Source organism: Mycteria americana, chromosome Z, assembly GCF_035582795.1.
Source record: "Mycteria americana isolate JAX WOST 10 ecotype Jacksonville Zoo and Gardens chromosome Z, USCA_MyAme_1.0, whole genome shotgun sequence".
Taxonomy (NCBI): domain Eukaryota; kingdom Metazoa; phylum Chordata; class Aves; order Ciconiiformes; family Ciconiidae; genus Mycteria; species Mycteria americana.
The window spans coordinates 27,212,404-27,225,858 of record NC_134396.1 but is presented as its reverse complement, the minus strand read 5'-3'; the positions used below and the strand labels follow the sequence as shown (position 1 = coordinate 27,225,858).

The 13,455-nt window shown below is 39.3% G+C and overlaps 1 protein-coding gene across 1 annotated transcript; it reads right to left on the bottom strand.

Annotated features, from left to right (window-relative positions):
* Nucleotides 1–459: 459 nt before the first annotated feature.
* Nucleotides 460–10,637, bottom strand: TYRP1 (tyrosinase related protein 1). Its single transcript, XM_075526924.1, has 7 exons — nucleotides 10,256–10,637; nucleotides 7,155–7,477; nucleotides 5,586–5,790; nucleotides 4,470–4,637; nucleotides 2,742–2,921; nucleotides 1,213–1,359; nucleotides 460–665 (listed from the first exon to the last, which is right to left on the bottom strand). Exons 1-7 carry the CDS (start codon nucleotides 10,635–10,637, stop codon nucleotides 460–462), a joined length of 1,611 nt encoding a protein of 536 aa, XP_075383039.1.
* Nucleotides 10,638–13,455: the final 2,818 nt, after the last annotated feature.

The window sequence follows — 13,455 nt, the reverse complement described above, 5'->3', positions numbered from 1 at the left end:
CTTGTAGCTCTCTGCCTGGCACGCTGGCTATTTTGAAACACATTTCCACTCGCCTAGCAAAGGTATCCACTTGTATTTTGGATTCTGCTTCTGTTCCATTCTATACTTGACCTTTTCAGAAAAGTACCTCGTAAAAGTATTCTGGGTATAAAGGCTAGGTGAAGTCAGATGACATTGGCAATTTGACTAAATTTTGCCAGATTTTACAGATATATGCATGAAAAAGGCTTGCAGGTGAGCCCTGAAGAGTTAGTTGAATTCTATTAAAATCAACACAGAATTAGCACTGTAAACATGACTCATTGATGCCTAGGTGTGATGAAACAGGTGAAGCCTGAAGCAAACATATCAAGACAGCTGACAGTTTATGCTCTTTATTTTAAAGCAGATGGATGACCACCGTTTACAAAATACAGCAAAATAAACAGTTTCAGTCAAATGCAAAAAAGTGCTGTCTCTTCAAACAACAGACTGGCTCGGTGTTGGTATGCCATCATAATCATCTGAGTAATGCTGATACTGGTCAGTAAGAAGAGGCTGATGCAACTCATCCTTATTTTTCTTGGCACGTACAATACATGCAGCAACAGCGAAGATAATTGCAACAAGAACCAGTGCAGTCACTATTGCGATAGTTATCATCTCTGTGACACGGAGAGCCCTACCTAGAGGAAGCAGAGCAAAAGGGAAAGTTATTAAAAGTAAATGTCAAGTATATGGATAAACATCAGAGGGACAGACCGAAGCTCAGTCGTGAAGCAGAACTAGTTTAAATTTTGGTTGATAATATTTCTTCCAAAATGTGAGAAAGTTTCAGTCCCTCTTGTCACACTCTAAAAACAGTCCTGGACCTTTCTTCTGCTATCTGGTTTGTGAGGGATTTGCATTCTTTGTAGTGATTTAATGAAGGCATATGATATAGGAATAAGGATCTTCTGCAAGGTTTAGATCCAAATAAGAACTTCTCCAAAACTTGAAGTGGATGGTGGGAGCTTCATACAGGAACAATCTATAATCAGTAGCTATTTAGCTGTACTAAATCCCAAACACAACTGATTTGGAAAGCCCGGCAAGAAAAAAGAAATAGACCTTTACAAAAGTATTAAATATTGTTTGTGAAATTTGAACCAACTTTGTTATATGATGCATAAACTTAAAGGGAGAAAGACATGATGAGAAAAAAAGAGGCAGCATATAGGTTGGACAGTTTACCTGGCCACTCGACTTCGTAGCTGTATCCCAGGTTTTCTGGTGCGGTAACAAACATTTCATTATTGGTAACTGGAGGCCAGAAAGGCACCATATTGTACTGTCGGTTATGTCCAATAGGGGCATTCTCCAGTGGATATGTTGAGATATCTAAATTTGAAAGTCAAATCACACTTCTGTAAATAAAATCAAAATAATTTACACTACTTCATTTTTTTTTTCCAACAGTGACTCAGGGTTTTGAGTACCTCCATTTTTTTTTCCTAACCTAAATTAATCTAGGACGATTGGTTTTCCAGTATAACAGAGCCAGAATGGAGGGCTCTGCTCTGTCCAAAAGCAAGACCACTAATGATATCTCTGTTTTTTAACAGAAACCACCAGTAAATTGTAAAACTTTCAGCCTGTGTTGGGCTTTTCATTTCTTCTCACATGGAAAATGAGAAATATGTATATATGGAGGACTTGGAAAACCTTTTTGCTACAATCTGGCTTTGTCTGATTATAACAGTGATGAGGAGCTCTCTCATGCATTTCAGGAGGGCAGCTGATACGAACTCCAGTGGAATTTTTTTGCAATGTTATAGTAAATCAGGAGAAAGTCAGCTGAAGAAAAAAAAAAAAAAAAAAAGAAAAAATAAGTCTATCTTGGTAAGATAGTGCAAAAGCTTGTGACAAGTCATGTAAGTACCACAAGGGGATACAATTGCTCTTTGATAGTTGACATGGGAAAAATACATGAGGCAAGTTGTGGAAGCTGCACAAAGAAGTCTCAGTTGTGCAACAACTGTCTTCTGTAGAAGCAGCTGTCTTCTGTAGAAGAAGGATGAGGGGGCTGGATTGTCCTAAGAGGAATATAGTCACTGCTTTGTGCAGACTAATGCACAGATATTGGGGTTACACAGAATTCTCTGCCTAGTTCACTGATGCCAGTCTCCTTCCTTCTTTATTTCTTTTGTTCTTCATTCCTTGCAGTTCCTTCTTTCTGTCCTTCCTTCCTCCCTCTCCTTCACTTCCTCCCTTACTCCTTTTCTCTCTTCTTTTCAGAGTTAAAGAAGCAGGGCAGCAACAGTGACCATCCTTTGAAAGGATATGGAAATGGTTATGGAATGCTGGTAGTAAATCACAAAGGTGGTCAAAATGAGTCGTGAGGGTGTGCATGGAATCTGATCTTGTTTGACAAGAAGAAACATAGATATTTACACCACACAATGATAGAATGTCCATGAAGTGTTTGGACCTTCCATGGTTACACTGTCTTTGCTCTGTGGAGACAATGTATTTGTACATTTTGTTTTCCTGAATTGTGCCTGGTATCTCTGGCCAAGTCCCAGTGATTTGAAAATGGATGTCAGTGGGGTGAGGAAGGGAGCTTGCTTGCTATTACTTTGTTAACTATACTACCTGTTAAAATTCCAGTCCTCTCTCCTAAGCTTAGGGGCATCTTGCTGTCCCACACGGAGCAGCTGAGCTCCTGTGACTACAAAGACTGACAGCTACCCATCCCACCTCTGTCCATGAGCACATCTTACCTGCAGAATACCTTCTCAGCCACTCATCAAAAACAGCATCTGTAAATGTGTGCAGGAGGACAAAAATGGGATCATTTGGTGATAAATGAGTTTGGCCTCCTGTCCCATTCAAAAATAGATGAGCCAAGTTGTGAAGACTTCGAACGGCTGGGTCGTATTTCCCTGAAGGATCACTGTACCCTGAATATGCAAAAAAAGAAGAACACAAAAAAAACCCACTGAAGGTTTTGTTTGGAAGCTGCAGTCCAAGCTGGATACTTTTTTTCTGAAAGGCTGTCATGTTGTTGTGTTGCCTTTCTTAACATAAATGAGCAGCGAATTCTCTCCCTACTGGTATTTGAGAAATGTCCCTAGCGTGCATAATTTGCAGATTAAAATAGACTTTACAAAAGAATGCTGAGAATGTGGAGTGCAAAGCTCTTGGGATCTAATGCAAAAATGGCCAAAATAAACCACATCATAGCATGAAAATAAGGGTATATATTTGGGACCTACATGTCTTTCAGCATGACTGAAATAGTTGCATGTGTTTTCTAACTGCTGACTTAAGTGTGTATATGTTGCCATCTATTCTAATGAGCCAGCTGTTATGTTTCCACACATCATTTCCATGCTTACTGCAACACATCTAGAAAGCTTCACATGCTCTGTTTTTTCAGTGAAGATACCCTATGTAACTCTGTTAGTGCTCAACACCTTGTAACTCTCACGTCAGGTGTCAGGATCTGAAGCATCATGAAAACCTTCTGTTTTCAAGCTCTGGCCAAACTGTCCAGAGAAGGGTCTGTACAGTTAATTGGCTAAAGCCATGTTTAGATACCTAGATATTGATAACCATTTGTGAAATGTGGTAAGTATCCAAAACAGTCCTATATACTTAAAATTTTGGTGCAGATTGTTGGTTTTGTTCTCCAAGAGAAAGAAAATGGAGCAGATCTTCCCCGTCATAGGACTTAAGCCTCTTCAAAAGAGCCAGAGGATCTACGGGAGGTCTGGCAGGGATCTGAACTTAGTAATCTTTTCTCATGAATCCTAGTCTTTCCTGTCAAGAACTCAGGATTATTAAAGTGCAGAAGCAGCTGGCAGTATACTGGCTGAACAGCATGGGCTGCTTTCTTTAGGCTGGTTTCTGTGTTAGGGGGTGTGTATTCAGATGCCCGTGACTGAAAATTTCATTTTAAATGTGTAGAGCTTAGAGAAGAACAGAGTTAAATGGCCCAGAGAGAAGGACTAACATGTCTAGCAGTAAATCCTGCACCCAGACCTCAATTTCTACTTCAATACCATTTCATTAAGTACTACCAAGGCTTACAATTTTTTTGCTTTCTTTTGTTTGTTTGAATTCAGATACAAGAGTAACTGCTATGAGCACTCGTTTGCCTCCTTTAAGGATGCAGTTGCCTCAATCTGCAGGCAAGGCCTCTCTGTTTTCAGGAATGGCAACCTATTACTAGGTTGCAAGGACTTGATCTCAGCTAGTTTCTACTTAGAACACCAGTGACAGACTTTTGAGGCTTTTACACATTTAAAGAGCTGACATAAGCTATAAAGTAATTTACCCAGAGCCTATTTCCCCTTAATACTAAGCTAATACTTAATGCTAAGAACAATGTGTTCTTAGTGTCCAATAGACTGTCTCCAAACTCATACTTCCAACAGGAAAAATGGCAAGCCTGCTCCCTTGACTTATTTGGAGTTGTTCCAGGTCCTTTGATTTGCCGTGTTTACCTTCTACTGTGTTACGGAAACTGTCTGTTGAATTGGAATAGAAAGGAGGAGTGTCAAAGACACCAACTTCCAAACACTGAGCAACATCCTCGGGCTCTGGGAGACGCTGTACCATAGGCCGTGCAACATTTCCAGCAGGATTTCTTCGAATGGGACCACCCTCAGTGCCTGGGGGTTGAGAGAAGAGAGAAAAGAATACTGGTGCAAAACAGTAGGCCACAGAATGCATCCTTCTAATGACTGAACCATGGGGGAAAAAAAATCCCTCGCAAATGACACTTAAACTGAATGAATGGATCAGTTCCTCATGTCAGGCAAAGAATCTGAATCTTCATGGGGTCCTGTGTGCTGGATCCTTTTCACCAGGATTTAAAAAAGCATCTAGAAGCCTCTTACTGAAATTTGTGGTTCTGTAAGGGCTTTGGGAAAATTTTCTATAGTTTTTCAATGTGATTTCTTAATGAGACCTGGGACAAAAGTTTCAAGGATGTCCTGATAGAGTATCTGGGGAAAGAACTGCAGCTGATTACGTAGGTGACTAACCCAATATTGTGTTTTTTCCCTATTTTTCCCCCTATTTCCATGAAGATGCTGAGTTGTGGCTTGAAGGTGATGAATATACAAGAATCTTGCTGGGATTTTTTAGCTCTTGTGGCTGAAGTAGATGTGTTAGGATTCAATATTCTTCACATTCAAAACATGCTCCACATAGTTAACACAGGGATTTATTAGATGTTCTCCTTTTAGAAGCAGAATGCAATGAAGGTGGTAAGTGGAGTGGTCAGAAGAAAACTTAAGCTTCAGTTAAGAAATGACACTGCCAGATTTAATTTTTTATGGCACAGGAGATGAATAGGTACTGCATAAGAAGGGAAGTCAAAGCATTTAGCTCTCCCTCTGCTACAAGCTCCTGATCAAATTTTGAACTGCTTGGTGCCTCAGTGCAAGGCAGATGATAAGTATGTACTATGCCAGAAGACTGATGAAACTTGGATCAAGAATATTCAAAAAACACTTTAAGACTTTTTGGCTGGGAAAAGCCATTGCAATGTAAAGTATATTTCTTTATTATTGAAAGGATTTCCTCTCCAAATGTCTGCCAGCAGTCATACTTACTGTTACAGATGGTTCCCAAAGTTTCATAGTCTTCTATATTTTCACATAGCACTCGCCACTGAGAGAAGATCGAGTTCTGGCTGATAAGGGAGACATCAAAATTGCTTCTAGCTCCCATCAAGTCATCTGAGCAGATATCACAAGTGTTTTGTCCTGTTGCAAAGTTCCAGTAGGGCAGTCCAAAAGTGGGGTCCTGCAGCATGTTCTAAACCACATAAATATGGTGTTAATATATGTGTGCCCCAGACAGCTATAATATTCACTGCCAGAAGGATGTTAAAAAACAGTTAAATACATCTTAGTAAGAGTCAGAGTCCTGCCTCGTGGAGGGGGGGAAATCTATGGAAAATCTATGAAATCTGTATAAAAGCTTTTGGTAGTTTTTGACATTGATGCCTTTGTTCAACAGAACAGATAGTTGGACTATTGCATTCAGTCATGGATCTCCCTCATTAATAAGACAGTACTTCTTCCATGAAATCATATGGGGAGTAGTAAGAAACATCACTTAATACTGATACCCCATTTTTCCAAATATTTTTCATGGTCTGTCAACAATAGCAGCATTTGTAGCACACAGAATAACTAAGCCAACTGTGGAATGACTACGCAGATGGTAAAGCAAGGAAAAGGGATACCGGCCCTTCAAATTGTCATTGTTTGGTTTAGTATGGGTTGGAGTTGAACAGTTCCGGAGTGTGTCCTGACTTCCAATATTTATATACCAGGAGGTGTTGGCCAGCCAAATTAGCTTAACTAGTGATCAAGTTTACTAACATAAATAGGAATATATATTAAATCACCAAGAGCTAGAACTGCTTAGGGCTTCCACACAATGAAATGCCACTGATGTCAAATGTGAGTTTTTGAAGTGATTTTGTGCCTCAGCCTGTTGCAGATCCATTGAAGCTAGTGGAAACACTTGAAGTGATTTCAAAGACTATTTAATCCTAACCTTGAAAACTTAATACTCTCTTCTTTAAGAAGGATGATGGTCCATAAAATAATGTATTCCTTTTATGAATAGGTCTGCACATGGAAAGGGAAACAAGAGAATCACTGATTTATGGAACAAAGTGTAACAAAGCACTAATTTCTGTAACCCGTTACGCTAATTACACAAATAAAATGTGATTCTGAATCCCCAAGCCATTTCTGTAATACTTTTCTTTAGAGTTTCTGCTGCTTTGATTAGTCTAACTTAGTCAAGAATCAGGGCCTTGATATTAAAAATAATACTGGAAGTAAGTTTTGTTGGTCCAATAAAATGCCTTCTCTGGATACATCTAGAATATTTGTCTATTTTTACAGGAGATTTTTATGTAAGTTTTACATTTTCTGTTACTCTGATTGAAATATTATTTTCAGCATCTCTATAACAATGACAGTAAAACCTAAATACACTCTATTAAGTTTAGTATACCTAATGAGTTACTGAAATTGAACCAGAATTATTTCAACGCATAGGAAGAACTGCTATGATTTTTGCCTACTGGAATACAGGGAGAAGTTCTTTAGCTGTACAAAACATAGCATGAACACATGGCTCAGCATTAATGCAAACTTTACCTGCATGTCTCTTTCAAGCTGCAGTAGATGGTACCTATGCCACGTGACAAAAGCTGGTCCCTCATGAGAGAAATCAATTCCCCCAAAACTCTGCTGCCCTGCACCAAGGAAAGTCTTCCTGACAGAATAATAATGAGACCACACAAAGTAGTTATAAATGGAGATATTCTCAAATTGTGGTGTGTTGCCATCTGGTCCAAATATTTCCTCACGTCTTCGTGTGGCAATAACAATGTCAGGATGGATTGTCACCTTGGCTTGGTGTAAGGCATTCACAAAATACCTCCTCTCTTCTGCACTCAGATCCAAAAGATTCCTCCTGACTGTGAGGATACAGAAAAAGCAAGTTACCAAAGTAATAGGCACTCAAGGCTGATCTCACAAGACTAATTTATTTTGCTCCTAATAATTCCGGGCAAGTCCCTTTTTCTTCAAGCATTCATCCATTTTTTTTACTGGGGCAATTCAGAGAGTACTGAGCATAAATAGAAAATGTTATTTAATATCAGAAAGGTTGAGCTGAATAAAAATAAAGCCCAAAACCTTGTGGTTTTAGTGTTTTTAGAAGTGTTGTTACAGATTATCCTTCCATCCTGTCAGAGAAAAGACAAAGACAGTTCTTTGTCACACAAACCTTTCAGAACTTCATCCAATACACTTAAGGTTTCCTGTCGTATTACTTTACAAGAAAAGAATACTATATAGCAATTTATAATAATCAGAAGCTCTACCACCTGACAATTTAGTGAAGAAGTACATTGTTTATGCTTGAACCTTTGTAGGAAAAATGGCAGATTCACCAGTGAATTGTGAATTTCACACAGTACAACATCTCTCTTTAATGTCATTACCTGCTAGTATTAACAACAGCCATATATTAGTTCTTTTTAGCAGTATATCTCAAAACCATTTAAAAATATCATTGTCTGCATACAGACAGTGAAACAAGGAAGAAAATTGAGTTGTTCAAATACCAGTATATCAGCAAGAGGAACAGAGCCCACATCACCTCAGTCCCAGTCCAGCACTCTTTCACTTGGACTCAGAAGATTTCAGGCTAAGTTTAGACTAAGACATGGGTAGAAGCCCTCACAGGTATTCTTCAACATGCACTCATTTTCATTATAAAAAATACTGTAAACTCCATAATTGCCCAAATGAGTGATAGAGTATGTTGAGATGAGAAGCAACAGGTCTTCAGCATGAATCAATATGAAGAATAAAAGCGAATTACTTTTCACTATATAAAGTTGGTTCAGTGGGGGATATTTTGGCTTCATTGAAGTTTATAGAAACACTTTTATGAAGCATGAATTTCATCCAAGGACTATATGCTGAAACATGCTTTTCTGTTTTGCAGAACTGAATTTGCAGAACCCTGGTCACTGAAGGGTTTTTTGTTGTTGATTTTAAGTAGCACACTAAAAATATCCATCTAATTTTCATTTACATAGACATCTTAACCTTTTTATTTTTCAGAATATGTGCCTGAACCACAATAAAAAATTTGGACTATTATTAAAATTAGGCATGCATTTAGAAGATATGAAGGCACTAAACTGCATTTTACAGATATTTTATATTGCTATGCCAGCAGTAATCCAATAATTGTTTCTAAAGTCTGAGCAGCTGGGGCCAGCTCTATGGATGGACAAAAGAGGTGACCTCCATGTGGAAACTTAAAGCATAATAAGAAGCTAATTTCCCCTATTTAAACTCATGTTGTCATGCATGATAAATCTGATTTGCTTAGCATTTTACTGAGTTGTAAAGGATTTAATAAGCAAGAAAAGTAAAAAATGCGCCTGTATACCCTAGAAAATCAGCTAAAAATGCTTTTTGCCTATCTCCAGATTTACTTTGCTAAGTTAGTGTGTGTTAACATTTATTTGTTTGTTATTTTTCAGAGTTGTCATCATTGTTAATGAGAGCAGGCCAGAGCATCAGACGGTGCAACCTGGCTTAGCAGATCCAGTCCATGCGTCATACTTTCTGTTTTCTAGTTTGCTTCTTGGAGCTCAAAGGATAAATAAAATCCTAAGGTCTTTCCCACAGCCCTCAATAAGTTGTTTTTAAGGAATCTTATTGTTAAGATTTTTAATTTGTAAGTGGTCCTTTGTTAACCCTTGCTGGAACATGCACTCACATTCGTGGAGCATTTCCTATCTGGTGAAAATAATGGCAGTGCTGATTTCTGTTTCTGCAAGAGGCACTCCACATTTGTGCTAGAGACCTGTTGTTTCTCATGTCAACAGAACCCATCACTCATTTGGGGGATTATAGATTTTACAGGATTTCAATAACACCTTTAAACTTTCACTAATAAAGGCTGAAATTTTGTTCATTCAGATGTTTTTGACTTGAGGACAAGGATCTGTCCCCAAGCCTGCTTGTCTTTTTCAATTTACCTGCAATATTCACCATTTTTCCAGTCCTACAAGGATTTCATAACCTCTTCAAAAAATTTTAGACATCTGTTTACTGATATTCTGGACTAAACTGAAACTGGAGAACTCTCAGAAAGGCCCACCAGCCCCTGTGCTGATTCACCTGAACAGCTGATAGTCATGAGTTAAGGTTTTTAAAGACATTGACAGCAACTAGGTAAGTAAAAATTTACAAGGCCAGGTACATAGTTTAGAAATGTATCAAGAGATTTTGAATCAAAAGTGCTGCTGTCACACTTAAAGTAGTCGCAGGGTATTAAACATATCTAGACATGTATTATTCCCAGACATACTCACAAACACACATATATGTTGTTGTGGTTTAACCCCAGCCAGCGTCTAAGCAGCTATATACATTGTTTTACTCTTAAATAATTCCAAAGAATACGATTTTTTCAACTTAGATGTTCTATTCTTTAATGGACTTGGTCCTTGGTCCCAAAGCCTACAGGTTTTGTTTCTTCCTTTTATTGGGTAGTAAAGGTAGGTGCTTGGTCCATCTAGCAGCTGCCTTAATAATCCCTATGGCAATGTACATTTGCTAAATAAATATAAGGGGCATTTTATATTTTAAAGAAAAGAAATACGGTAAGTACATTTAGAAGCAAGCACTACCAACAGGCAACTTTCATGTCATATTTCTGGTGGTCTTACCTATATTGATTTGTCGGCTACAGGTAGGTCCAGTCCAGCCGGGGCGACATGACCCACAGTTGTAACCAGAGAAGTTACCGTTGCATCGGCAGGTTTGGTTGAAGAAGCGTATGGGCCATTGCTCACGGTCATCCCGCCCGTCATGGATGTACTGCGGGCCGTGGGGTCGCGAATCGACAGTCACCTGTACACACCGGCCCCTCCCCGTAGACACACCACACCGGTCAGTACCTGGCCCGAACACAGGGAAATAGTCTGGGCAACACATGCCGCTCCTCAGGGACTCGACGGTAGCGCACTGGCGAGGGAACTGAGCTCCAGCTTGGCTGAGCACGCTGAGAAGCAGTGGCAGGGAAAGGAGCAGCAGCATGGGGAGCTGCATGACGGCGGGATCCAGCACAACCGGCTCCTTCCGAAAGCCGGCGGTCCACGCACGCTGACTTCTCCTCTCCTGCGATGGGACGCCCAGCTCCCTCTACACAGAGAGAAAGAGGGAAAGAGAAAAGAACAAAAACAAGTTATACAAACCTCCAGGCTCCCCCTTCCAGCCCAGAAAGTGCCTCCAAACCCTGCACTTCAATACTCTAACTGGAAAAGCAAGAACTCTAACTACAGACACTAAAGTTCTTTCCTCTCATTATCTGCAGAAAAGATAGTAACTACCTAGAGCTATATTTGCTCATTGACTTCTAAGCGCTTCCCAAATGTTCATTCATGTTGTACATCTGCCAGCCAGATTTACCTCAAATTTACCACAAAATGCTAAAACCTGTGTAACACACCAGTTTTTTGAACCTCCCCCGCCCTTCATGCCTTTCTTTTCTGCGTTTAATTAGTGTATCTTGTTCTTTACTCAACAGTTCCCCTCTGTGTTCCCTTGCTGTTCTCTAATGGCAGCTCTACCAGAACGTGAAGCTACAATGCTTCATGCATTGTACCTGTTCTCTCTCTCTGGTACCTCTCCTCTACTAAGATTCTGTTCTATCTCTGCACGTCCTACGGCTGTGTCTAACCCAAAATAAGCACTGCTAATTTCTCTCCTGGTTCAGTCTGCTTACTAATCCTTCTTCTACCAACACAGTATGGCTTGGCCTCACCCTCCTTCTATTAATCCCCTTTCTACTTCAGTGCATTTCCCTGGACTTTAAGTACTTGAACAGCACATGATTTCTTTCGTGCTTATCTCCTTGTGATTTTACAAGTTTTAGCAAAGGTCAGAGACAAATACTTGAATTCAAAACAGAACAACTGTGAAGGTTTTTTTTTTTTCTAATTACTTGGAAAGAAAGGCTCACTTGAAAACAGTCAAAGAACACTGGAGAAATTCACATTTAACAGACATTAAAAAAAAAAAAATTCTTCAAATGGCATTTTCAAGATCAGGCTGAAGTAAGTTACAAAAATAAGTAATTTATAAATGAAACACTCCAATCTTAAACTTACAGCTTTCAGTTTAACTATTTATTTTGATAATCAAATAAAAAGGCAATGATCATACTGGTGTGTCCTGAAATGCTAAATGCTGAGCAGGTGCTATGAAGGGTAATGAGACAAAAAATTAGAGAAAAACAGCCTGTGAAATGAACAAAATGCTTCTGTATTCTTTGCAAGGACAATTTCCACTGTGCAAAACTGGCCTTATTCAAGTTCTTACTCTCTTTCTGATCTATTAATAAGGATGGCTTTCAGTGGGGTGAGGATATTTTGTCAAGAAACCTCTTCACTGGCACCAAGACAACACATTTAACAAGTTTTCTGGGAAAAGGTTCAACCACAGTGCAACTGACATCAAGCAGAAAATGCATTACCTACTCCTTCTTTTGCTTCTCTGTATGCAAGTCAAAATGTGAGAGTGCACCCAATTCTGACAGGCCACAGAAACAGGGTTTTTGTGCATTTATTCTTGCCAGCCTGCCATGGACCACAGCAGTGAACCTTGCCATCTGTGGCTTGTATAACTAAACATGCTATAGCTTGCTTCAATGTAGGATCAAGGCTTTTAGTACACTTCTCCATATCTTTAATTCATTCTCCATTTGTGGACAGGAATATTTGATAATACTTAAATGAAACTCTTTCCTTTTCTGGTTTTCATTTTGTTCTCTATTTGAGCCTATTTTCTTTTCTTTACTAGCTTATTCCGTATCCTGCTTCTTTCCAAGCTTAAACCTTTTCTCTTTGAACATGTCTATCGGGACACATGCAACACAAATTCACTGTTATCACATCAGAAGGTAAACCAGAGCTAGTAAAAAAGCTCTTGAGATTTTATCTGAAAAGAACTCCCAGATCAAGGAAGAAGCACACAGGTTTTAGCTATGAATATTTAGCAAATACAGCAAATTCATAATAAGCTTAGAAAGGATAAATCCTGCTCCTTAGACAAAGCCTCAGTAAAAAAGAGCAAATGGATACACTGCCTGGGGTTACCTGGCATCATAAAACTTCCCCTTATAATGGTGGACATGATGTCAACCTTTGGTAAGCCTTCTGTGTAGCCAGCACCTATGAATTTTGTTCAGCAGACTACTAGAGCTGCACAGCTGAGGATCATTTCCCTTCTTTGCCCCCAGATGTTCCCTTGGGTTTCCTGCTGGAAATCTTGCTAAACAGTTTGGCGGTATGCAATCCCTTTTACAGTCTTTTTTTTTATATTCTTGCCCTTAGAGACTCCTGCTCCCCTACTGTGCCTGGAAAGATTTGACCTTGGAGATTATCCAAATGCACAACGTCTGTGTTTCTGTGGCTCTGTTCAAAAAGGGCTTGTCTACATAAGCAAGGTAATGAGGAAAAAGTCTGTGTGTGAACCACTAGCTCACTAATTGCCTGGGGGTACTAAAAGCCCTGCAAAGACAGTTAATATGCTAGACATTCGCATGTATTTTGCACAATTTTCCTTGTGTAAACATTAGTTCTTCATACTGAGAACAGGTCTCTACACAGCCACATGAGGTTTAGCTGTGGTCTAACCTACTGGAAAATCTTATGAAAATATAGCCAGTTCTATTTGTGCTGGAGTGGTGATGAAAGCCGATGTGCTGGTTCTGTCTTACCTCATGCCATTAGCTATACAGTCAACCATCAGTTCTCTAGGAGCTACCCTATGGTATTTACTGAGTGCCCAAGATCTACAAATTCTTTAAAATATGATGTACTTTGAGAGCTACTATAGCTCACTAAGATTTTTATTCCCCAATCTC